Here is a 25,299-nt window from a genome sequence, read left to right as displayed (position 1 = left end):
AATAAAACCAAGTCTTGCGATGTGCAAAGAGAAGCATCAGAATACCTCTGGCTTGATCAAGGGCTTGATAGTTTACAAAAATCACTTCAGTCAGAGAAAAAAGCTGGGGAGAGAGTGGCGGGAGGAAGAGCTGCACTTGGATTATAGTTGTTTCAAGTGTTTATCTACCTCTTCAGTCAAAGGTTAGCTTTTATAAATACTAGAGGTACAGGTTTACGCGATAACTGTATGTTTTGATTTATGTTATGTTACGGGTGCATTAGTTTGGGTGATTGACTTGTTGAGTAGGTATCCATGACAGGTTGGATGATGATGTAAATAATAAACCAAATTATTACAAATGCATTCAAATATATTCAAAAAGACACACAAAGCTTTCGGTTCATGGAACCTTGATCACTGTGCAAATGAGTATAACAATCGCTGTAACCATCTAAAAATTCTTTGAAATTAATCAGCCGCGTGTTTTCTTCTTCTGCTGGTCTACCACCGATTTTGCTGCCATTGACGACCATGTGATGAATCCGCTCCTACTGTTAAACGTTTCACGTGTGATGATGTGGGCTGCTTCCAGGACCTTCCTTGTACCTTTCTTTATATTGTTTTCTAATATCTTTGTACCGTCCCAGTCAGGTAAGTCAGGTACTTTTCTATATGCAGTACTATTGCATTTGATGTTCGGTGAAATTTTACATCGCTTCTGTGCTCCTTCAAACGAACTTCCACCCCTCTTCCCGTCTCCCCAACGTACGTTCTTTGGCACCCTTTGCATGGTATTTCGTAAACTACACTTTTTTCATCACTGGTATCTTTTTTGGTTTCATGGTGCTTGACTAAATCTTGAGTTTTCTTTCCTGTTACTGTAGCTACTTTGATATGTGACTTTTCAAGTACTCTTACTATATCAATATTTTTCGAATTTGGGACCGAAATCCATCTCTTTCTTTTGTTGGCTTTTCTTCTCGTGTCATCTTCGTGTGCTTTGTTCGCACGTTGTTCGAACAAAAAGCCGAAAAAATCAAAAATCGAAGAAACGAACAAAACAGAAGATACGAACAAGAAACGAACCAAGCGCAAAACGATGACACCAACAGAAGACTCTAACAACGTACGAACCAAGCACACGAAGATGAGACCGACAGAAGACACGAACGACGCGCGAACCAAGCAAACGGCGACGATGCCAACAGAAGAGACGAACAACGTGCGAACAAAGCACACGAAGATGACACGAGAAGAAAAGCCAACAAAAGAAAGAGATGGATTTCGGTCCCAAATTCGAAAAATATTGATATCATAGTAAGAGCACTTGAAAAGTCACATATCAAAGTAGCTACAGTAACAGGAAAGAAAACTCAAGATTTAGTCAAGCACCATGAAACCAAAAAAGATACCAGTGATGAAAAAAGTGTAGTTTACGAAATACCATGCAAAGGGTGCCAAAGAACGTACGTTGGGGAGACGGGAAGAGGGGTGGAAGTTCGTTTGAAGGAGCACAGAAGCGATGTAAAATTTCACCGAACATCAAATGCAATAGTACTGCATATAGAAAAGTATAACCACTTACCTGACTGGGACCTGACTGGGACGGTACGAAGATATTAGAAAACAATATAAAGAAAGGTACAAGGAAGGTCCTGGAAGCAGCCCACATCATCACACGTGAAACGTTTAACAGTAGGAGCGGATTCATCACATGGTCGTCAATGGCAGCAAAATCGGTGGTAGACTAGCAGAAGAAGAAAACACGCGGCTGATTAATTTCAAAGAATTTTTAGACGGTTACAGCGATTGTTATACTCATTTGCACAGTGATCAAGGTTCCATGAACCGAAAGCTTTGTGTGTCTTTTTGAATATATTTGAATGCATTTGTAATAATTTGGTTTATGATTGACTTGTATTTTTATCTGTATTATTTGGGTAGATTTGGGTAGCTGTTTTTAATTAAACTGTAAGGCGGGACTGGGCAGCGCTTGTCGAACAGCACTGCGGATCCGAAGGTTGGGACTTGAAATGTGAAAAACCGCCCGCCCGCCGCAAAACGCAAACGCCGCAAAACGCGCAAAACGCCAACGCAAACTTCGCAAAAAAGAAACAATCGCCCGCCCGTCGAAAACCGCAGAAAAACGCAAAAAAGCCGCAAAAAACGCCCGTTCGCCGCAAAACGCAAACACCTCAAAAAACGCAAACACCGCCGCCGCAAAAAAAAGCCCGCAGCGCCCGCCGCCAACCGCGAAACGCCGCAAAAAAAACGGCCGCCCGCCGCAAACCGCAACATTTCAGGCACTAGCAGAATAAGCAGATCCAGAAAGGCAGTCTTGGATTTGAGAACCCCAAGAAAGGTTCTCAAAATTTAAAAAAATTGTGATTCCCTACACACCGCTGTGCGGTTTTAACTTTTAATCAAACAATTCCAAATACAAGTTAAGCTCTCAATTTATTCTTGAAAATCATGAATTTTGGGTGCTGCAGGGTGACATTGGTCCCAAGTGTCCCCCAGATCTGCCAGTGGCTGTTAGAGACATTTGCCCAAAATGCCCTGCTTGGATCTTGAGTGGATCCATATAACTTACAATGTGTTTTTCTTAGGACAAGTGCAAGTTCTGAACTTTGCAGTGTGTAAAAAAAAGTTTAGGCATTTTAAGTGCAGCAGGTTTGAATGGATTCCCAGTCTGGAATTCCCAGTCTGGAATTCCAAGTCCCAGTCAAATTCCCATAGAATTTGATTTTACTGTAGTTTTTATATCACAAGTGAAGATTGTGGTAAAATGATAGGTTTTGTTTAGTGCAGGCAGTGCAGACTGCAGATTGCCAGCCTGGTTAACACTGGATGGTTCAAATCAAATTTGTCACCCTGACTGATGTGACTTGTTAACTGCTGCCAAGCTTTGCAGGCTGCTGACACATAACTCATGAGTGATATCCCACATGCAAGTGCAACATGCATGAAAGGCCAAACTGCATAGTGCATATGCATTCATTTGAGGCTGGAGGGCTTGTGAAGTTGTTTCAATACCTATTTAGATTTGGAAGTGGACACGCGATAGGACAACTGTCTCTCCAGAGTGGCTGTCTCTCACATGGCATTATCCGACCAAAGAGACTGTAGGTACCTATGGTTATGGCTGTCCTGGGCAGCAGTCTTTCGCTATGCGAGTCATTTCAGGGGTCATTGTGTGATGGTGTGGGCTATTTCAGGGTGTAGCCATGTGGCTGGAGTCACTGCTGCTGCTGGCCATGCTGTCGGCGGCAGTGCTGTACGACTGCAGCAGACGCTGCCGCTACCTGATGCGCCAGTCGGTGCTGTACCTGGGCGGCCTGGTGGTTGGCCTGTGCGTGACCCCGCTGGGCCTGCGCCGGCCGTGCGACCCGCGCAACTCGCTGCTGTTCACGCGGCCGCTGCGCGCCATCGGCTGGCTGCTCGGCGTCGAGTGGCAGGTGCGCGGCGCCGAGCGGCTCTGCGCCGACACTGCCTGCGTGGTGGTGGCCAACCACCGCGACGCGCTCGACGTGCTCGGCATGGTGGAGCTGTGGCCGCACTTTGGCCGGCTCGTCACCGTCATGAAGCGCGAGATCTGGCTGGGCTTTCCGTTCGCGCTGGGCGCCTGGCTCTGCGGACAGATCTTCATCGACCGTTCGAACCCTGCTCGCGCGCGGCAGTCGCTCCTGCACGCCCAGCAGCGGATGTGTGACGAGCGTCTGGCGGTGTGGTTCTTCCCGGAGGGTACCCGTAACCGCGGCGCCGGCCTGCTGCCCTTCAAGAAGGGCGCCTTCCACATGGCCGTGTCGGCGCAGGTGCCCGTGGTGCCGATCGTGTTCGGGCCGTACCAGCACTTCCTGGAGCCGCGCGAGTGGCGCTTCGAGCCGGGCCGGGCCGTGGTGCAGGCACTGGAGCCGGTGCCGACGGCCGGCCTGACCACTGAGGACGTGCCGCGTCTCCTGGACCAGGTGCAGCGCAGCATGGCCGAGGTGTACGGACACCTCTCCGACGAGCTGCTCAGTAAAAAGGCAGCGTAGCTCGGCCACTGCCTCTGCCCGCTTCTCGCCCAGCAGTAGGTAGCCGGTGTAGCGCCGTATTTATTTGGTGTATGTTTCTACACAGTGTTCTGAAGCACTTCACTTGTCGTTCACTGGATCAATTCACGCCCATCACTCTTTTAAAAGAACGTATATGTGATTCACCCCACTCGTCGGTAGGATAAAGACAACCACTAATTGTTTCCGTGTTAACCGTAAGAACCTCCGTGATACAAAACATGTGCTTGTTGAACCAGAAACAAGTAGCCAAAAGCAAGACTCGTGCTGCTATTTGCGGTTTAGACCGATCGTTGTAGGTACTCAACATATCTTCTGTTCAGGGCATTGCCGCATGCGATCAGGCTACAATGTGCGGGTTTAGTGTGTATGTTTATTGTTTAGGTAGTCCTTTTGGTTAGCTAATTGGCGAAGTTTTCATACATGGACCAGTGTCACGTGCCGCGCTGTCGGCTGAGGCTTGTATAGTCGTTGGTAGAACAGGCTGGGTATGTCGTCGGTTTTGTCATCAGGTAATGCTAGCTGTGACAGCGTCGTGGGTATGGCTTCAGGGGAATGGAACGGTGACTATAGTTAGGTAGTCCTGCATGTGAATTATCTTTATAGGGAAAAGAGTGAACTGATATTATTCTGAACGTATGTCCATCACAAACGTACGGAATCTCTGTATTTTTTCTGCCTTTTCTTGCCTGTGTTCCCTATATGGCTGCTTTAGTTTGTATTGCCAAATTACAAATATACAGTCAACGCGACCATTTACCACTGCCGTCTTCAATGATGGGCATTGGCCACTGTGCGTCTGGCTGAACGCACCGGGCGGACCGAACCGTGCGCTGGAGGCTTTGCTCGGTAGCTAGCAGTGCATTATCGATCGAGTTGATAACGCGGCTCGAGTATGACAGTTGGCAGTGACAAGTGCGCTACTGGGAAAGATCGGGGACATAGTTCAGAGAGACAAAGTCCACAAGGCACGGTGACGCCCGGAAGTGTGTCTTGTGAAGTGTGTCTTCACGCAGATAAACACCATGTGTGCCCTATGCTTTATGGTCAGATAGAGCACAGAGCATAAGGCACACATGGACATGGCCGGTTTGTCTGCGTGAATAATAGATAGATGTGAGCCGAATAAGTCGTATCGATTTTACCATTGTATGCTGTCGACGATAAATGCATTCGCAGTCCACATATGGTGCCTGCAATAGTTAAAATGGTTTTGTTGCGAACGCTTTTCAGTTTTGTATGACCTGTATACGCTGTTGTATTTTTTCCGAAATTGCATGAGCTAATACCCTTGCCAGCGCATTAGACTGTGTGTGCTATTGATCATCATCCTTAGTGATAATATTGACTGATACCTGGCCAACTGATCCCTCGAAGTGTTTCCTATGGACTTTCGCCTATCTTTGAACTTTCAACCTCGGCCTGACCTATCGATTTTTTACATAACATGCTGCGACCGACCCTGTGCATGAGCGGTACATACAACGGCACTGCCCGCCGTTTCGCTTTGACCCCATTCCCTTTCCCCCGGGCCGACTCTGGTAAACGCGGCCATCGCGTCCCTCCGATAGTCTGACTATCGGCTGGTCGAATATCGACAGCAGTGTTGAGTGATGAGCATGTCTCATCATTCATCCCGCATCCCATGCCCGAGTCTGATACCTCATATTATCGTGGTGTGTGAGAACTGATCTAAACCACCTCATACACATGAATTCGAGCTTTCATTCACTCTTGCGAGTTTTTTTTTCTTTCTTTACATTTGCATTGTTGGCTGTTGTATGTTGTCTGTGTGGCGTCGTCGTCGTATATGACGTCTCTAAGACCATCGTAGTTTTTCATCAAAGGCTCCCGATCAAAAAAGCAAAGGCCAATGATAGACTTAGGAAAACCTGCCGAATCGAATGATATGCGATATTTATGACCTCCTTTGGTTACCGTCTGAGTAGTTTTGACCCGACCTTGACTTGTGGTCAACATCTAGTTGACTTCAATCAACCAAAAAGTACATCAGTCCATGTGTCTGCGCATGACGAGCACGATTGTGCAAAATCTCGACTCAGCGACCATTTTTGGCATAATTATCCAAAACCAAACCCTTTCCTTGCAGCACTTGACCTGACCTCAGAGGTCACTTCCTAATCTGAGGCGTTCAAATCGTGTCCTAGTCTCTGCGTCTCGTAAGGGTGCACAGTGCACACGCTCTTTTTAGTCCGCGAGACTAGCTTTAGGTGCGAAAGGGCGGCCGATGAGGAGGTGTTCCCTCTGGCCGAGGGGGTGGGCGGCCGGCGAATAACACTCCTCGTCGCCGTTTTGCACCTAACTGAGCTAGTCTGCGGGGAAAAAAACGAGCGTGTGCACGCCGCACGGCCTCGGCCTTGGCGTTTGTGGAAAACCGATAGGTCCGGCGAGGGGAAACGGCGTCATGCAAGGTCCGCACTGCAAAATCTTATTCCAGTCATCGGTCATCGGACTTGTAAGGAGTATATGAAGGTCAGGGTATCGTGCCATCTACCCCCCCCCCCCTCCGCTCCCCTTCCTTCTTGGCCGTCGTACGCATTATGAGAAGAGGCATAGTAGGACCAGGGCTCAGTGGCCTGTTTCTGCTGATACCTACGATACGATGATACGAGTTATAGGCGTGTCATAAACTGTACCTATCGACCTCGACTACGCAGCTACAGGAAGTGGTTTATTTATCATCCACATGGGTGCGGTACGCAATTGTGAGTTGTGACTTCATCTATGTATATACATAGTGTCGTGAGACTAAGTTCAAGAACGTACTCACTTCCGTGGGCATGCGCTGGTTTGACTTCGACCTCGTCTCGCACTTTTAGGTTTAGGATGTTTATAATATGTGGGGAGCCGGGGGTCGAATGGCTCCTCTTTGGTTTTTCGTGAAAGTTTACTCGCGTACAAAGCGGCGGATCGTGACGAAATATACATTGTACAGTACCTACCCTCCTGTTAATCATTTGTGCACAGTGCACTCAGTCCTGAACATTTCATGACTAACCCAAATAACATTCCTCGAATCGATGTCAGCCGTTCATGGCTGCTTAGCGCATGCTAGGGTACACAGACTTATGACACTACTCATATAACACGCTGTAATATAGCATCGATTTCATATAACGAACACTTACCTAACTTCACATCAACATAGGTAAAGAAAAAAGACGTACATCCAGTGGCGGATCCAGGAAAACTCCAAGGGGGGGGGGGGGCATGAATCGAAGTGGTGCCCCTACCTATATACCCAAAATTAAAAACTGAACGGATTTCGGCCACTTCATTTTGATGGTGCCCTGTTTTAATTTATTTAATTTGTGTGTGTGTGTGTGTGTGTGTGTGTGTGTGTGTGTGTTGCCCCTGGTGGGCCTGTGGTGCCCCTGCTAGGCCGCAAGTGCCCCTGACAGGTTTGTGGTGCCTCTGGATTCTGGAAGGACTGTGGTGCCCCTGACAAGTCTGAAGTGCCAACGACAGGCCCGCGGTGCCCCTGACAGGCCCATGGTGCCCCTGCGAGGCCGGTGTCCCTGGGCCCTGACTGGACTGTGGTGCGGCGTTGACAAGACTGAAGTGTCCCCGACAGGCACGTGGTGCCCATGACGGGCCCAAGGTGCCCCTGCGAGGCCTGTGGTGCCCCTGGCAGGCCTGTGGTGTCCCTGCTAGGCCTTTGGTGCCCCTGGCAGGCCTGTGGTGCTCCTGGAAGGACTGTGGTACTGGTGCCCCTGGGCCCTGACAAGTCTGAGGTGCCCCTGACGGGCCCAAGATGCCCCTGCGAGGCCAGTGGTGCCCCTGACAGGCCTGTGGTGCCCCTGCTAGGTCAGGGGCGGTCGCAGACTTGGAGTTTGGGGGGGGGCCAACTTGGCAAAGGGGCCCCTGCGCTGACCCGGGGGGCCCAGTGCTAGCTTAAAGGGGCCCACGGGCGTAGTGCACGGGTGCAGAAATCCAGGCCATGGCCGGTGAAGCGGGGGGGGGGGGGTAGGGAGCGGCACCCGAGCGGAGGCTCATTGCGAGCTTTGAGGATGTTCCATGTCGAAAAGGTACCGATAAGTGCATTTTAAAGCATTGATAATGCCAATAACTCACGCAAATGTGAATGGACTACCGCAAAAGTAAAGACGGCTAACTTTGCAATTTTCTGAGGTCATCGTGCTAAAACTTTTGACAGTGGGTCATCGGTATCTGTTCACTGTTCAATCACACGTGTTCCGTTTCATTTTTGTTTTTTAGGTACTTGAGCACAAATGTAAGTTTTGAAGACGATTACAGTAGCAAATGCTTCGAAAGATGGATAGTGGGCAAAATATCCTAAATTTGTCGTGCTGCATGGAAAGTAGTGTTGCTGAGAAAAGGGGGTTTGTTCCAGATTATTGTGGATGCAGAATACATGGTCTGCACCCTATGCAGAATTATTGTTGGTGCAACTGCGCCCACTGCACCCATGGTTCCTACACTTATCGGCCCATCGATAGCGCTTCAGCGATACCTATCGCCTAGAGGCTGCAATGGGGCCCTTATAGTACGGTGTCAGACCCCCAGAGGCCGGCGTTGGACCCAAGGGTCAGCGAAGGGCCTCAAAGGCCCAGGTAGGGCCCCAGAGGCTGATGTGGGCCTTCAGAGGCAAGTGCGTGACGTCCAAAGGTAAGGCTTGAGCCCCCAGAGAACATAATAGGGCCATCAGTGGCCGGTGTAGAGACCTCATAGGCCAGTTTTGGGCCCCCTCAGAGGCTAGTGTGGGGCCTCAGGTGTCGGTATGAGGCACTTAAAGACCGTTACGGGTCCTCAGAAACCGGCATCGATCCTTCAGAAGCCAGTACGGGGCCCTCAGAGGCACATAAGGGTCAGTTTGGGTCCCAGAGACAGAAATGGGACCATCAGAGGCCGGTGTGGGACCTTTAGAGGCTGGTTTGGGCCCTTAGGGGCCAGTTTAGGGCCCTCGGAGACCAGTACAGGGCCTCCAAAGGGCAGTTTGAGACCATCAGAGACCAAATTGGGCACTCAGAGGCTAATCTAATGTGGGTCTTTACAGGCCAGCATGGAGCCCTCAGAGGTTAGCGTGGGCCATAAAAGACCGACATGGGCCGGCGTTGGACCCCAGAGGCCAGTAGAGGGCCCTCGAAGGCCAAGATGGGCCCTCAGAGGCCGATGCGGGCCCTTAGAGGCCGGCATCAGGTCTTCAGAAGCCCGTGCGGGGCCCTCAGAGGCTAAGGTGGGTCCTTACAGGACAGTACGGGCCCTCAGAAGTCAGTGTGGGGCCCTAAAAGATCGGCATGGGCCGGCGTTGGACTCCAGAGGCCAACAGAAGGCCCTCAAAGGCCAATATGGACCCTCAGAAGCCGATGCTGACCCTTAGAGGCCGGCATCGGGTCTTCAGATTCCAGTGCGGGGGGCCCTCAGAGGCTAATGTGGGCCTTTACAGGTCAGCATGGGGCCCTCAAATTTCAGAATGGGACCCTAAAAGACTGGCATTGGCCGGCGTTGGACCCCAGAGGCCAGCAGAGGGCCCTCAAAGGCCAAGATGGGCCCTCAGAGTCCGATGCGAACCCTTAGAGGCCGGCATCGGGTCTTCAGAATCCAGTGCGGGGCCCATAGAGGCTAATGTGTGTCCATACAGGCCAGCATGGGGCCCTCAGGTCAATGTGGGGCCCTAAAAGACCGGTATGGGCCGGCGTTGGACCCCAGAGGCCAGCGGAGGGCCCTCAAAGGCCAAGATGGGCCCTCAGATGCCGATGCGGGCCCTGAGCGGCCGGCATTGGGTCTTCAGAATCCAGTGCGGGGGGGCCTTAGAGGCTAATGTGGGTCCTTACAGACCAGCATGGGGCCCTTAGAGGTCAGTGTGGGGCCCTAAAAGGCCGGCATGGGCCGGCGTTGGACCCCAGAGACCAGCGGAGGGCCCTCAACGGCCAAGATGGGCCCCAGAGGCCGATGCGGGCTCTCAGAGGCCGACATCGGGTCTTCAGAATCCAGTGCGGGGCCCTCAGAGACACTTAACTTAAAGGTTAGTCTTGGGCCTCGAGAGACAGAAATGAGGCCACTAGAGGCCGGTTGGCCCCTGAGGCCGGTTTAGGGGCCCTCAAAGGCCAGTGGAGGGCCCTCAGAGGTCAATGTGGGTCCTCAGCGGTCAATGTGGACGCTTGACCGCCACTGAAGGGCCCTCAGAGGTCAGTGTAGGACCCTCAAAGACTGGTATGGGAGCTGTTAATGGCTGGCGTGGGTTTCTCGAGCCTCGTGACAATCGAATACGGGCCAGGGCCCCATACGGCCATGGGGGCCCATCGGTTGTTTGGGGGGGGGGGGGCAAATGATATGATGGCCCCCCCTGATTTGCCTTTGGGGGGGGGGGCCATGGCCCTGATGGCCCCCCCCCCCCTGCGACCGCCACTGTGCTAGGTCTTTGGTGCCCCTGACAGGCCTGTGGTGCCCCTGGGCCCTGACAGGACTGTGGTGCCACTGACAAGCCTGAAGTGTCCCCGACAGGCACGTGGTGCCCCAGCCCATGACGGGCCCAAGGTGTCCCTGCTAGGCCTTTGGTGCCCCTGGCAGGCCTGTGGTGCTCCTGGAAGGACTGTGGTGCCCCTGGGCCCTGACAAGCCTGAGGTGTCCCTGACGGGCCCATGGTGCCCTTGCTAGGCCAGAGGCCTGTGGTGCCCCTGACACTAGGCCTTCGGGCCCCTGGCGGGCCTGTGGTGCCCCTGCCGTGATAGTGCCCCCGGAAGGCCCAAGGGGGGGGGCATGGCCCCAATGGCCCCCCTGGATCCGCCACTGCGTACATCTGACATCAACATTTGAAAGGTGGTTTGTTATTTAATTGTTATGTGAGGCAGACTTTCTGAGCCATCAACCGCGTTTGTTCTCGTTGCTGTACGACAATAATTTTTTTTTCACTTTAAAATTATTTGCTTCCGATTAATATCAGCTACCTATACGCACCTATCTGATCCCAAGCCCCTAGAAACAGCGATATTTTCTACATACCCTTCATGGTCGTGTACATTAAATGGACAACATTACATTTTAGTAGTCTCTTCTTTTTCTAGATTGATGCATTTCTTTAGCGCAGCTGCGGCGTCCAGAAATATCCGCAACAACGTAACGTAATGACACGTGTCATAAGGAAATAGGCTGAATTTGTGGTTACCGGCATTCGTTTTCTGAGCGGCTACTTGATAGTTCGTTCTGCCTACTTATTTTTCCCTTGCCAGCTTTTGGTGGGGATTTGATTCATTCTCGTCAGAGAGCAGAGCACTTATCGGAGTTGTGCCCTGCCACTGCAGCAAAGAGGTGAGAACCGACTCCGAGTCTTGTCCCACTCAAGCGCTGGTTGCCTTGGGCAGCTCAAGTTGGTATTGGGCTGCCTTTTTTCTAAAGTGAGGAATTAGGGTGAATAGCTCCTTTTGCAAATTAAATGGAAACCAGCCTTTTGCTCAGAAATAATGAATGCATAGAAAATTTGGAAAATGTTTGCTAGCCATAAGCCCCGAAAATGTGATGGGTAGGTACAGACGGTACAGTCCACAACAGAAATAACAATAATGTGCGGTTTCAGTCATATGTTCTGCTTCCAAAGCTTAGGAACGATTAGCCAGACTGCAATGAAACTTTGAATGTAGTTTACATGTATTGTCACCCTTTCAGCTGCAACTTTATCTATTAAGTGCTGCGGGAAGAAGAATTGCTAGCACATACTGCTGCTTGCAGCCCTCACAAAAACAATAAGTCCTAAGTAGGTATTATTACACATGTGGAATTTCCCTTTTAACCTGATGTAACCAATACTTACTTAACATAAGTCTTAGTGGAGAATTCCAGTTCTCATTGAGTCATGCTTGAACTTTGACTGCATATCCCAAAACCTTGTGAAAAAAAAAATAGAAGACATAAAGTTGTAGCAATTTTGCTGCAAAACATGCTTCCCAGGATTCCCAGTGTTGGTTTTGTCTTATGCCATACACTTCACCCAAAAGTTTTATTCTGATTCATCTTCACTTTTAAAGACAATCTTTCAGTTGCATAAGGGGAGATTTACAGAGGCGGATCCAGCTCAGAGGTTTGGGGGGGGGGCAAACCATAACAATTTATCGATTCTTTCCATGCATCGTCCATAGGTGTAATGTTAAAATTATGCCGTTTGGGGGGGGCAAATGCCCATTTTGCCCCCCCCCCTGGATCCGCCACTGGAGATTTAGCCTCCTCCAACTTGACTGATTAATACATTTTGTTTTTTGTTTTCAAGGGTTGATGCTATTTTCAATGAAGTTTTAAGTAGGCCATTAACCTTTTTCTATTAATGTCCTATTGTAACCCAAAGTTGTGTTTTGTGCTTTTCTGTGAAATGCATGTTAACTTCATATGCATCCCTCAAACCACTAATCCTCCATTTTTCTAATAGCTTGTAGGATTCTCCAACCATATCCTCTTTAGCCTTTAGTTAGACAGAAAAAAGCAGAAAATCCTTTTTCTTACCTACTAGTTGTGTGACTTGTGTTAAAATGTTACTGAAAGGTCAAGATATATCAAGATTATCAGCTATAGGTATCTAACATTTCCATTCAAACAGCCTTTTGTGCCAAAGTGACTGAAGTCCAACACATCAAGTGTAAATGTATACACAAATGGATGCATGTACTTGTAGTTTGTTCACATGCAGTGCATACCTTTATGAGTCAATTTGACCTGACATTTAAACTAAACAAATGGTTCTGACTCTGAGCATCATAATAACATGGATTTACTATACATGACTAACTTAAAGGTAATGACATCAGTAATAAACTTTATGAACTAATTTCTGACACAATATTCTTTAAAATATTCACATTTTTCGCCACATTCTTTTGTATATGTCATATAGACATAGGCTGGTTTTCCCAAGACAGCAACCAATTATGGACACAAGCCTTTAATTTTGTGCTTCCTACCATCAGTTACAGAGCTGTTACCTGAACATTATAAGCCATCTCCGATTCTCCCTGCTGAAGTGAGGGATTATTGTAGGCTTTTCTTCTGCATTGTTGTGGGCACCTCTGCTTATCAGTGTTATCATCTTATGTGACTTTGTTGCATATTAAGTTTTTTAAAGGAAAGGCTCTTAATTCACATCTCTTATTGTTAGACATGACAAGTTGCAGCTATGGCTGAATATCTAGGTTATGTTCTCTGGCATCCTTTACAGAAGTGGTTAAATAACTCATCATTCAGTAGTATCTGTAGGCTGTTATACAGCCATAACTCTAGCATGGTTTGGACACTGACACTGACTGCGATCCTGCTCGCTGGCCCGACAGACGCTCGCTCTCCGCTCGGACCATGGGCGGCCTTCCGCGGTGTTTGTTGGCGGCCGGCTGCCTGCTGGCCACTGTCGCCCTCAGCAGTGGCATCGCAGTCATGTCGATTGATTTCGGCTCAGAGTGGATCAAGGTCGGAGTAGTTTCGGTAAGTGAGGCGGCCGTTAACACTCAACATCAAGCTAAGAACAGCTGCAGTTATACATAGTTGTGCACAGTGTGCCAGGAATTGCTCAGCTAGCTTGCTTACAGTTGTGAGGACAGTTAATCACTACATGCATGCTATGGCATGTTTTCCCAATGAAACGTTTTCGTTTTGGCTTAGGAATAGTCAATAAAGTCATGCTACCATAATCAGAAAGTTTCAGGCTAAATTAAATAATCTTCAGGCGCCTTCTTTAGTATAATTACGAGCGAGCGAGCGCAGCGAGCGAAGTGAGTCTTTTCAATATAACGGAAAAATCTCAGTATGAGCGGCCCGGCCCGGCCCGGCCTGTAACGCTTTTGAGAGGCTTATATCTCAGCAACCGCTGGACCAAATGGCCTGCGGTCTTTTTTTGCTGGGTAGCCCCATCCCTTCTACCCCGTAATTGACTACTTTTGATACATCTCAGTGACCGCTGTGGCACGTGCCACGTGAAATGTCAAGGGTGTTCAAGCAGTTTTGCAAAAGTAATGATTTTGAGAGGCCCATATCTCAGCAGCGGCTTGAGCAATTGTCTTGCGGTCATTTTTATAAGGTAGCTGCATCCTTTCTACCAAAGGTCGGATACTCTTTATCTATGTGAGTGACCCCCACTGCACGTGCAAAATACAACAATAAGAGGTGCCAAATTTGTTCCCATTTCAGTAACTCGGTAATTACTGGGGCGATTTCGCTGAAACTTGGCATACAGGTAGGCACCCACCAGGCAATGCATTCCCATGTGTTGCGGTTAGGGTGCTACTGCACGTGCGCACGTGCAGGGGGCGTTTCCAGATCTCGAGAACGGCTGGGCCGATTGCGCTCAAATTTGGTACACGGTTGGGGACCGGTTAGTAGGGTGCCGTGCAAAAGTCATTTTGGACCCCGTTTGCACGTGCGCACGTGCAGAATGCCGCTTCCAGATCTCAGGAACGGCTGGGCCGATTGCGTTCAAATTTGGTACACCGCTAGCGACCGGTTAGAAGGGTGCTTTGCACAAGCTCGTTGGAAGTACCCTCTCGCCCTTCTGCACGTGCAGGGCTCACTATCTCGCTCGCTCGTTCTTCGCCCAAAAGGCGTTTTACTGGTTGTTATTGCTCGTGGAGGGGTGCGACTCGTTCAAGTGTCATGCCACCGGCTCCAGCGCACCATACCACGGTGCTGGGTGGTACCGGCCTGATCCCTCACCTTCCTTCCCACAGCCTGGCGTGCCGCTGGATATCGCCCTGAACCGCGAGTCGAAGCGTAAGACGCCGGCGGCCATGGCGCTGCGCGACGGTGAGCGGATCTTTGGCGAGGACGCGCTGACGACGGGCGTGCGATTCCCGGCGCTCAGCTACCAGTACCTGCTGCGTCTGGCCGGCAAACAGTTCGACAACCCGGCCGTGGCTCAGTTCGCCGCTCACTTTCCGTACTACACGCTGGAGAAGGACCCGGCCCGCGGCACTGTCCTCTTCAGACACGACGCGTGAGTTGTATGGAGCAGAACCTGTGGTGCTAGCGGTGGCTTTGATGAACATTATTCGATGCTATAGAGTACACCAACAACGAGGTTAGTGTACCCTATTGGTGTAATTGCACCGAATTGCCGGGGCTGCAACGTTCTCTGCAGACTGGTTACATCTGCTTAGTATCTGGCAGCCAATGGGTCATCATCTACCACATGCTTTGCCAATACGGACAGGGCGATGGATGTGTTTGTCTTAGTATTGCGTGCTAATTGCCGGATGTTATTTCACACAGGGAGACGACATTCTCGGTGGAGGAGCTTCTGTCGATGATCGTGACGCAGGCGCGCGTCACCGCCTCGGAGCACACTGGCCAGACGGTGACGGACGCCGTGATCACCGTGCCGGCCTTCTTCAGCCAGCCGGAGCGGCGCGCCGTGCTGACGGCCGCCGCACTGGCGGGCGTGAAGGTGCTGCAGCTAATCAACGATAACGCGGCCGGTCAGTGAGGGGGAGGAGAGGGGGGGGGGGGGGGCTGACAGCGACTGGGGTAGTGGTCCGGCACTTGGGAGTAATCAGTGTTTAGAGAGTCGTCTATAGGGTGCGACGCACTACATGCAGAGATTCGTGCATTGTACCATCTTGAGCAGCTGTAGATCTACGTATGTTTTCCCGTTAAATTTAATCAATAGAGCGGGGACTACATACTTGCAGCTGTAGCCAGTTGACCTTTCCACTCGAGCTTAATTCATGTGCTTGTGTATTTTCTGGGAGACATATTACTGACCGATTTCGCTGTCAAGTACCGGGCAGCTGATGTTTTCACCTGACCACCCATGCGGCAGTCGCTGAGGACACATTGTACTTGTTTCGCAAGGGACGAGCCCTTTTGTGTGAACTCATCAGTGACTCCTGGTCTAACATCTACAGTGGCGCTCAACTACGGTATGTTCCGTCGGAGCGACTTCAACGCCACCACCCAGTACATCATGTTCTACGACATCGGCGCCGACAGCACGGCGGCCAGCCTGGTCGGCTACCAGCTGGTGAAGACCAAGGAGCGCGGCTTCACCGAGACCAACCCGCAGCTCCAGGTCCTCGGATACGCGTGAGTGGCGCAGACATGAGCGGCAGGGCCTGGAGTTGGTGTAACGGGTTATCACTTATCACTCAAAGAGTTACCTACATGAGGAGGGGCGTTAGCTTTGCATAGTCCCATTTTGCTGCTTTACGTCCATTCATGATATACAACTGACTGGTTATGTGAATGCAAGATCCGTGTTAGGTTTGGTGTAATAGGTAACTTCATCTTTCATACCACGTCCTACCAACATATTCCATTATTCGATATCATCCGTACATCGGATATCATTCTCGTTGACCATGCTTTTGATCATTAGCTTATGAAGCTCAGGCTGGCCGCCGTGTTCTAACATCGCCCATTCCATGGCCCTCTATCTCCATCTGTAGGTACGACCGGACTCTGGGCGGCCTCGAGATGACGATGCGCCTGCGGGATCACCTCGCTAAGGTATTCACCAAGAACAAACGCACCAAGGAGGACATCTACTCCAGCCCGCGCGCCTTGGCCAAGCTACTCAAGGAAGCTGAGCGCGTCAAGAAGATCCTGAGCGCCAACGCCGAGACGGTGGCCCAGGTGGAGGGCCTGCTGGATGAAGAGGATTTCAGGCACACAGTGACGCGCGCGGAGTTCGAGGATATGTGTGGCGACCTGTTTGGACGCGTGGTGGAGCCGCTGGACGCTGCCGCGCAGTCGGCCGGCGTGCCGCTCGACGCTATCGATCAGGTGAGGCCGGACAGCTGACGCGGTATGCAACTAGTTGAGTGTGGCGAGGTGATGGTAGGGCTGAGCTGAGATGGGTAACAACTGACTGCTGGGCCGCATGCGATCATGTTGTGAGCTGAGAAATAAGGAAAGGGCAAAGGTAGGTACGGGTGGGAGCTGTGGAGAGCAGAGGAGGGCTGTGGTAGACACTGAATGCCCTCCCTGTCTATAGTTGATCCTAAGTGGGAGCCGGAAGACTAGAGCTGATATAGACACTGACTGACCTCCCTGTCTACAGTTGATCCTAACGGGAGCTGGGAGAATACAGGGATGAGATAGACACTGACGGACTTCCCCATCCCCAGCTAATCCTGGTCGGAGCCGGGAGATGAAGGGCGAGCTGGTATAGACACTGACTGACCCCCCCCCCATCCCCAGCTGATCCTGGTCGGAGCCGGTACGCGGGTACCCCGGATCCAGGAGATGCTGCAGAAGCGCTGGGGCCGCGAGCTCGGCAAGTCGGTGAACACAGACGAGGCGGCGGCGCTGGGCGCCGTGTACCGCGCCGCCGACCTCAGCACCGGCTTCAAGGTGATGAAGTTCCACATCAAGGATTACGTCAAGCAGCCGATCGGCGTGAGTAGGGGGCGTGACGCCCCTCCTCCCACCCTCCTCCATCCCCCACTTTCATCGCAATCGAGCTTCATCAATGTTAGTAGCTGTGGTGATTTTGTTATCCCTCCTCGATCAGCCCTAGCGACTTATTTCTAAGTCTGCCATGCTATTGCATCATATTGTTTGAGTGTAAATGGTGCAATCTGTGCAGAGTCTGGCACTGAGCATAGTCATTAAACAGATGCGCTCTATGGATTTATTGATCTGACAAGTATGGGGGCATAAGCTGCTTTTGAAAGATCGTTGAGGTAATCCAATTCCGCGCTGGACCCTCATGCATTCATAATCTTATCAACGAAACTGTTTCCTCGTGGATGACATTCGATGTCTTCATTCTCAAATTTGAGTATTTCTCTGAATATGGTGTCCGTCCGTGATTAGGTGGAGTACCTGCTCTGCGACTGGCATATGTCGTGGCCGAAGCTTGTCATTACTTCCCCCACCCCCGATCTCACTAGGTGGACTTTGAACGCGACTCAGAGGAGGGCGGCGTGGTCACCACGAGGAAGGTGCACCGCAACCTCTTCACCCTCGGCAACCCGTACCCGCAGAAGAAGGTCATCACGTTCAACCGCAGCCAGCAGGACTTTGGCTTCACGGTCAACCTCGGTGACCTCAGCCACCTGCCGCCGGAGGAAGTCAGGTCAGTTGACGGAACGCCCCTATATCAATGGCAGTAGTTTGACTCCGTAGGCAGGCGCCCCAATTAGCTTCTAGCGTCCTGTCTGTTTCTGCCTCTGTCTTCCTGCAACCCTGCCTATGTGGTTTGTGACAGCTGCTCTTTGCCCGTCTCTCCACCGCCTGTGTCTCGGTTCGTAAGCTCTGTATCTCGTCTCCATCCGTCTAATACAGCTGACCTATGTGCCTCTGTCCCGTTTCTTCTCCTCGCCTCTCTGTATCAGTTCCCGTCTCTAACTTCTGCGTCCCTCCGCAGTGTGATCGGTGGCCAGAACCTGTCGTACGTCCTGCTGGACGGCGTTGCCGACATCTACGCCAAACACTCGGGCGAGGGAGTCGACTCCAAGGGCATCAAGGTGCACTTCCAGATGGACGACAGCGGCCTGCTGCACCTGACGGGCGCCGAGGCCGTGTTCGAGAAGCGCGGCGCCGGCGTAGAGGAGGACCAGGACGACGCCGGCACCCTGGCCAAGCTCAGCAGCGCCTTCAGTAACCTGTTCAGCGGCGACGGTAGGTGGCCTGGCCGGGGTGACCCAGAACAGTTCATAATGCGGCTCTCGTGAACAGTCAGAAAGCTCTGAAGCACGTTTCTTTTGAGACAAGGCATCACGATTTTTATTTCGTTTTTAACCCTCATATTAACTATAAAAAAGTTCGTGGTTAGCCGTAGTCTTTTGTTGATTATTTTTGCTCGCTGTTCGTTTGTGGGCGTGTGTCAGGGCTGATATCGTATCGCATGAGCTCTGACCTCCGTGTTCACCGTTCGTGCTCTACCCCTCTCCTTCGCAGAGGAGAAGGACAAGGACGGCAACGTGGAGGAGGGAGAGTCGGATAGTACGGCACGCGCCGCCAAGGACAAGGACGCCAAGAAGGAGAAGAAGGACACCGACAAGAAGGAAGACAAGAAAGAGGACAAAGATAACAACAAGACGGCCGACGAGACGAATAAGACGGCCAAGGCCAAGGAGGACACGCCCAAGGTGAAGGTGGTCAAGGTGCCGATCAAGTTCCACGTGACTAACCTGAACGTGCCGGATCTGGAGGGCGAGGCGCTCGAGAAGGCCAAACTCAAGTGAGTATATGAACTCGATTCACTCGTTTTGTTAAGTCAGATTGGTTTTTATCCTAGGCTCTCAATAATTGGAACAGGTGGGCATGTGTGGAAGGCCTTTCCCTTATTTTGACAATAGTCCCATTGTGTTGAGGCCCATTAAAAAACGCAATTTTTAGGTACTGGTTACTGTGGCTACAAAGTTAAAGCAATATTTTATACAGGTTACCCAAAATTCATTCGTAAATAAGCGTGAAGAAGTAGATTGACAACTACGCTCGAGTTTTTGATCGGGACTTGGGCAGGTGACCGCATGGTATTTGCAGGAAGTAATGTTTTACCTTCTCCCTGCAGGATCGCCGACCTGGACGAGGCGGACCGTCAGCGTAAGCGACGCGAACAGGCGCGTAACGCTCTCGAGTCGTACACCAACGAGCTGCAGTCTCGGCTGTACGACGAACCGTACGAGGAGGCGTCCACAGAGGAGGAGCGCGACACGCTGCGCACCAAGGCCAGCGAGATGAGCGACTGGCTCTACGAGGAGGGGTTCCACGAGACAGCCGCAGTCTTCGAGGAGAAACTCGACGCCATGAAGAAACTCACCAAGGTGGGTGGCAATATAAATGACTTACGACAGAAGTAGAGTACATAGTTTAACAGGTGTATGATTCCCCGGTATTCGTTTTAAATGGTGGTTCATTTCAGCGAAGTAAATAGCCACTTTTAGATGCTCGAATAGTGTTTACATTTAAGATGTGCCGCTCTATGCTTTTGAGAGGCTAGCTTGTCAATATGCTTCTAAGGGATCGTAATATACCGCTGGCACTTTGTCATGTCCTGCCTAAGATAACAGGATTCATGTTATCTATGGTCCTGCACATACAGCTGGCACTATCCACATAACACATGGTGTCCCCTACCCTGGCGTGTTTTCAGGCGCTGTACGACCGTGTGGAGGAGCACCAGAAGCGGCCGGACGCCGTGCAGGCCCTGCTCGATATGCTGAACGCCACCGACCACTTCATCACCCAGTCCGAGGACAGCGTCAAACAGGAGATCATCTCTGAGACAGACCTGAGCGGTCTCAAAAAGATGGTCAACTCGACCAAGGTATGTGGCAGGCTTAACCAAGTCTACGATTTTAATCATGCAGTGAGGTCCAACTAAGCAGCTGAGTCTATTTTGCCAGGACTCTGCTCTGCGGAGCCGGTTACCTGCGTGCGTGCTCTGGTTGATGTCTTGTGTGGAGGTATAACGCCTGCGTGTGTTGTTTGTGTGTATTTTATGGTGTTGCTGTTGCTTCTCGTCGCTGATCCCCACTGTGTTCCGTTATGCAGGAGTGGCTGAAGGCGAAGCAGGCCGAGCAGAAGAAGACGCCTCTCACAGAGTCGCCCAAGCTGCGACTGAAGCCCATGGCCGAAAAGTACGTCAGCCTCGACAAGGAGGTCAAGGTGCGTACTGTTTGATGGCGGCTGGCTCATATTCAGGGGACGAATTTGGCCTGCCCCATTCTGGAGGTCGCTATTTACTCTAAACTAGACTATGGTTCCTTAGACCGTACGGGCTCCCTTCCTTCACTTCCTCTTCCTCCCTTCCATCTCTCCGTTTCTCAAGTGCATGGTAACTCGGCAGTCGCCACTCATGGACACCGTCCGACTCCCTTTGCTGGCGTGCTTTGCTTTCGACCCCGACCTGTTTCGCCCCTGACGCTGCCCCTCTCTCCTCTCCCCAGTACGTGGTCACCAAGCTGAAGGTGGGCGCCGCCAAGAAGATCCGCGATGAGGCCGACGCCAGGGCCAAGGAGGCGGCCGCCAAGGCTGAGGAGGAGCTCAAGAAGAAGGCTAAGGCAGCCGGTGAGTGGGTGTTAGAATACGGTTCTACCTATATATTGTATGTCCCCGTCAGTGCCGTCACTGACTAATTCCAGCACTGACTGTAAAATGGAATTGTCTGTCCGTGGATTTGTCGCATGGGCTCTTAAATTCGTCCGTACTGCAACAGCTTTTCGATTGAATTTTAACAGTTTTGAATGTTTTGGACATACTTCCGGTGTTCGTACTGTTGAGTCAGTCCTGTGTTTGTCTTTTCATGTTCTTAGTTTCATACTATCAGCTGTTTCGCTAACGTTTGACGTGCTCTAACCGCACCAAGTTTCTCACCACCTCTCGCCCGGGCCCAGTTTGTCCACCGGCCTGCGGAGTGAACTAACCGCCAGCGCCGTCCTCTCACAGAGGCCGCCTCAAACGAGACGGGGGAGGGCGCCGCCGAGCCGCCGGCCGAGCAGGGTGAGGCCGCGCCGGCCGCGGACCAACAGCAGGCGGAGGAGGAGAAGGAGGCGACCGCCGAGCCGTCTGACGCGTCCGAGGAGAATGACGCAGAGTCGGATAAGAGGAAAGGTACGCGCGTGGTGGCTGGTTACGTGCGGGGCCGTCCGTGGTACCGGTCCCGTTACGGCTGGCACACGGGACTCCGGTGATACCAGCGGCGGCACTGCGGCATCTGAGATCGAGGCTATTTTATCATTGAAACTACACTGTGATACCGATTGCTTTATTTTTTTGCGGAAAAAAATAAACAGTTCTGACTTTCTTCTCTTTTCTTTTGAATGGCTGAAAATGTGAGTGTGATGTGAAGTTACTCTAACCTGCTTGTGCTAAATTTCCTTATTTTCAATTTATTTCCAATAACCTTATGCTCAATGTCGGGCAAGTCCACCGCTGACACCGCTGCCTGTCTGTTTGCAGACGAGGAGCAGCCTAGCCCTGAACTGCACACGGAACTGTAGCCGGCCAGTGAGCGGCGCCACCGGGCCGACCGAATCTCCGGCCGCCGAGCCGGCCCACTCAGAGGACATGGCCGACGGCAGCAGCCCGGGGGGCGCCTGGCCCCGGGTCACAGCGGCCCGGCCGCAGAGCGGTCTCTTTTGACGAATGCTGGACGGAGTGGGAGGGCGCTATGAGTCAGAGATGGATGTTATTATTTATTGCCGCCGGTGCATTATGTTCACATTCCAAGCTGGTGACTGTATTAGGCCGGTGGCACCGGGCCCGGTCCGTCGCTCGTGTTGTGTGTGTTGGTGTGGGGGGAGGGGGTCCTTTGCCCAGCTCCGGGGGCAGTGCGGTCGGACCGACACGCCACCAGCCGCAGCGCACATGCTGATAGTATTGTGATTGGAATGTGAATGGTTACGAAATTCAGGGGTGTGGACTGTGGATGTTATGGTTCTTATTATTCACGGACGGAATGGTTTGAATGCACTTGTTTTGTTAGAACAATTCGATTGTAATGAAATAAAGCACCTTTGGAGGATTGATTGGTCTGCGTTTGTTTGCTTGTGATTACAAACCCATATGGAGCATCATGCAAATTCACTAGACCGGATGATTGAACAGAGAGTTTTCGTCGAAATGGATTTACTTTTTGCGGTTTTGCGAAACCCTCTCAAATGGCTAGGTTCAAGATTACATGGAGCATGATTACTTATAACTGGATAGGATGAATGTGGGCGCATTTGGTAGCACCACTTAAAAAACTTAAAGCGAATCTGGCGCTCTTGTTTCAATACTCGATTATCAAAATAATGTTCAGCTTTCGGTTAAAACTGCTGATCTAGCTTATTGACGTCAACTCAGAATCAGTTCACCAATGAACACAGCGAAAGAAACAAATTGAGACACAACCTTCCCCAGCTTAGAACAAAACTACTCTGGCACTAGAAAGCCCGTGTTGTTTGTATTGTTATGGAATAATTTGAAAAGCGTGCTGCTTGAGGAAGTTATTATTAAGCATTTGGGAAATTTTAGGTAATTTAGTAATTTTTATGTGCCTTTGTACTCTCATCCTCTCCGGTTTTCTGTCTCACTATTCTTAAGTTCATTTATGCTCCTTATTGTTATGCCTCGTGGCCTGGCTTGCAGCTCATTTTGCTATTTTGACTTGCCTGCGGACTGCGGTTTTAATAATTCCTTTGTGGTTTCAGCTGTGTTCCTTGCACATCATTTCCTCAAAGTGCTCTGGGCCCATACAACAGTTCAGAATGGTGCTTGCCATCGCCAGGCGCCTGCATGGCACCACCCTGCTCAAAATTTGGGACACGGGTGAAAACGGTGCTGGAGGGCATATTTGGTCACATGATTTTTAAGAAGCTATCCCCCTCTCAATGCTTCCTACACTGTGGTTGTCATGTGGTTTGCGCGAGTGAATTTCAAGAGCCTTGATCAAATTGCCCCAGGCAACAATTTGATTTCAACAAAGTTTTCACCGTCGTCCAAAATTTGTGCCTTTTCACAGTGAAAGCCGCTCAATCCTTAGTCTGCACCAAACCTGGCATCAGCTGACTATTCTCTTGAACTCTTCATTTAAAAGATCTCATCATAATTACCATGTTTTTCAGTGTATGCACCAGACAATGACTGTTTTGCTGAGTCAGGGAGTGTTTGAATTTGTTTTGGGACTAACGGGTGTCTACTAATTAATGAGAAAGTTTAAAGGCCTATATCTCGGGTATTTTGTAACTTAGATAGTCGAAAATTCGCATGCTTATGCATCCTTCTATTGGTTATCAAATATCTTCAGCGCAGCACACTGAGCACACCATGTTTCACGTCACGCCGCACGCGCCACCCGACCCCCTTCATCAAACGTCGCGGCACCTCCACGTCAAACGAGACCGATAATTCCCGCCTTCCCGTCTTCAGATGTCGGTCCAAAGCTACAGTCTTGTCCCCTGGATATATTTCTTTCTTGACAAAGCCTCACAAGTATTCAATCGGCCACAGCTGCGACACGCAGGGTGGATTATCTTCTCGATCTTTCATGGGTACGCCGACCCCCTCAACATTGTGATGGTTTTAATTGCATAATGGACGAAAACTAGGTCAAATCAGAGTGCATAGTCGCCATTTAGGTAGTATTCGTCTTTTTTACCTTGGTGCCCTAAAAGATAAGAAATCAACGCATTTATTTGCCGTCCCTCGCGCTAAAGAACATCCTCCCAATGATAACTCATTTTGGACACATGAATGGCAGCACCTCCCCTTCCGGAGAGACCGTCTAGCCACATCAGTAAGCTGGAAACCGGTAAGGAGACGTGTCCACAGATTGCAGTTGTATCCCCCCTCACTTGATCATACAAACCGGCAATATATGACATATCTGTTCCTGGGTAAGTCAAACAGCTCTCGTGACCCATTACCATATCAATGCGTTCTCACCAGTTGACAGCTTGCCCCTGATTAGCCAACGCAAACGCTGTTATTCTCTGCGTTGCCGCGCTTGGGTGACCTCAGGTGCCTGTATGCACCTCCGGTACTCAATTGCACATTTTCTAAAGCAAAAATTACGACATAATAGTGGCAAATATAGTGGCGTCACACCAGCAGGCTCATTGACACCACTCACTTTGCCCTTCGCACCCCATCGAAGGGGACCTTGTTTCTGTAGCGAAACTCGCAGAGTTGCAGCCACTTCAAACCTTTTCCAGGGCCTCGTTTCATAAAAGGAATTACTTACGGCGTTCCGTCAATTATGCCAGATTTGGCGTATTTGATGCCAATTCGGTTTCATAAAGCCGGAGACCGGAGTAATTCACGCCATCGAAAGTACGGAGCTTCATTTACGGCAAATGCTCGATTCCGGACCAATTGATGCCATTTGGGTTTCATAAAACGACGTAATTAACGCCAAATATTTTATCAAGCTCTTGATATCAGTGGTGTAAACTACGCACAAAAATGTTGCGTGATTTTGAATTAATGTGAAGATTCTAAGCTAATTTTTAACATATTTTATAATTTTGAGCCAGGTGAGGAAGAAAGAACAGCCAAAATGAGAAAAAGAAACTGCAAATCTTCTGTATCAGCCCCCTCCAAAGTCATATGGCAGCATGGGCGTGACTTTTCCTACTAGCCCATAGGGTTGCGTGTTAAAATGCGACTTTTCGCGCTCGATTTTCAAGGTTTCGTAGTGTGGGCATCCACACACAAAGTATGTCAAAAGATAGCTACAACATTTTTATTTCCATTTTTGGACGAAAAGTTCAAGCCCATCCAACCGTTTTCGAGATATTCGTCTATATATGACCCCATGTTTTTGATACATCGGAAGGTCCTGTGTTCGAATCTCGGACAGATCAAAACTTTTATCGTC

The 25,299-nt window shown here is 50.4% G+C and overlaps 2 protein-coding genes across 4 annotated transcripts; both read left to right on the top strand.

The window, feature by feature from the left end:
* The first annotated feature begins 90 nt into the window (after positions 1-90).
* Positions 91-4,794, top strand: LOC122390118 (1-acyl-sn-glycerol-3-phosphate acyltransferase alpha-like). 2 transcript variants are annotated; one of them, XM_043382780.1, is made up of 2 exons: positions 91-182; positions 3,201-4,794. In XM_043382780.1, exon 2 carries the CDS (start codon positions 3,210-3,212, stop codon positions 4,017-4,019), a length of 810 nt encoding a protein of 269 aa, XP_043238715.1. In that variant the 5' UTR covers positions 91-182; positions 3,201-3,209; the 3' UTR covers positions 4,020-4,794. The 2 variants fall into 2 exon arrangements, with proteins under 2 accessions (XP_043238715.1, XP_043238716.1); XM_043382781.1 differs by having other exon boundaries at positions 102-114.
* A 6,295-nt stretch (positions 4,795-11,089) lies between these two features.
* Positions 11,090-22,465, top strand: LOC122390117 (hypoxia up-regulated protein 1-like). Of its 2 annotated transcripts, none has more exons than XM_043382779.1 (16): positions 11,090-11,327; positions 13,331-13,478; positions 14,717-14,982; positions 15,258-15,463; positions 15,893-16,070; positions 16,433-16,769; positions 17,187-17,384; positions 17,882-18,066; positions 18,358-18,611; positions 18,891-19,173; positions 19,507-19,759; positions 20,089-20,262; positions 20,490-20,603; positions 20,885-21,005; positions 21,384-21,548; positions 21,897-22,465. In XM_043382779.1, exons 2-16 carry the CDS (start codon positions 13,353-13,355, stop codon positions 21,935-21,937), a joined length of 2,901 nt encoding a protein of 966 aa, XP_043238714.1. In that variant the 5' UTR covers positions 11,090-11,327; positions 13,331-13,352; the 3' UTR covers positions 21,938-22,465. The 2 variants fall into 2 exon arrangements, with proteins under 2 accessions (XP_043238714.1, XP_043238713.1); XM_043382778.1 differs by lacking the exon at positions 11,090-11,327 and adding an exon at positions 11,720-11,769.
* Positions 22,466-25,299: the final 2,834 nt, after the last annotated feature.

This window comes from Amphibalanus amphitrite, unplaced genomic scaffold (assembly GCF_019059575.1).
Source record: "Amphibalanus amphitrite isolate SeventyFive unplaced genomic scaffold, NRLGWU_Aamphi_draft 000383F_arrow, whole genome shotgun sequence".
In the NCBI taxonomy this organism is placed as follows: Eukaryota; Metazoa; Arthropoda; class Thecostraca; order Balanomorpha; family Balanidae; genus Amphibalanus; species Amphibalanus amphitrite.
The sequence above is the reverse complement of the archived record's forward strand: the minus strand, read 5'-3'. Positions and strand labels throughout refer to the sequence as shown.

What these genes read in the sequence shown, in the direction of transcription:
- LOC122390117 (XM_043382779.1), top strand. Translation starts at nt 13,353, where the DNA reads ATGGGCGGCCTTCCGCGGTGTTTGTTGGCGGCCGGCTGCCTGCTGGCC. An exon ending in TAACCTGTTCAGCGGCGACG is followed by an intron (nt 18,612 to 18,890) that starts GTAGGTGGCCTG and finishes TCTCCTTCGCAG; the next exon opens with AGGAGAAGGACAAGGACGGC. An exon ending in AGAGTCGGATAAGAGGAAAG is followed by an intron (nt 21,549 to 21,896) that starts GTACGCGCGTGG and finishes GTCTGTTTGCAG; the next exon opens with ACGAGGAGCAGCCTAGCCCT.
- LOC122390118 (XM_043382780.1), top strand. Translation starts at nt 3,210, where the DNA reads ATGTGGCTGGAGTCACTGCTGCTGCTGGCCATGCTGTCGGCGGCAGTG.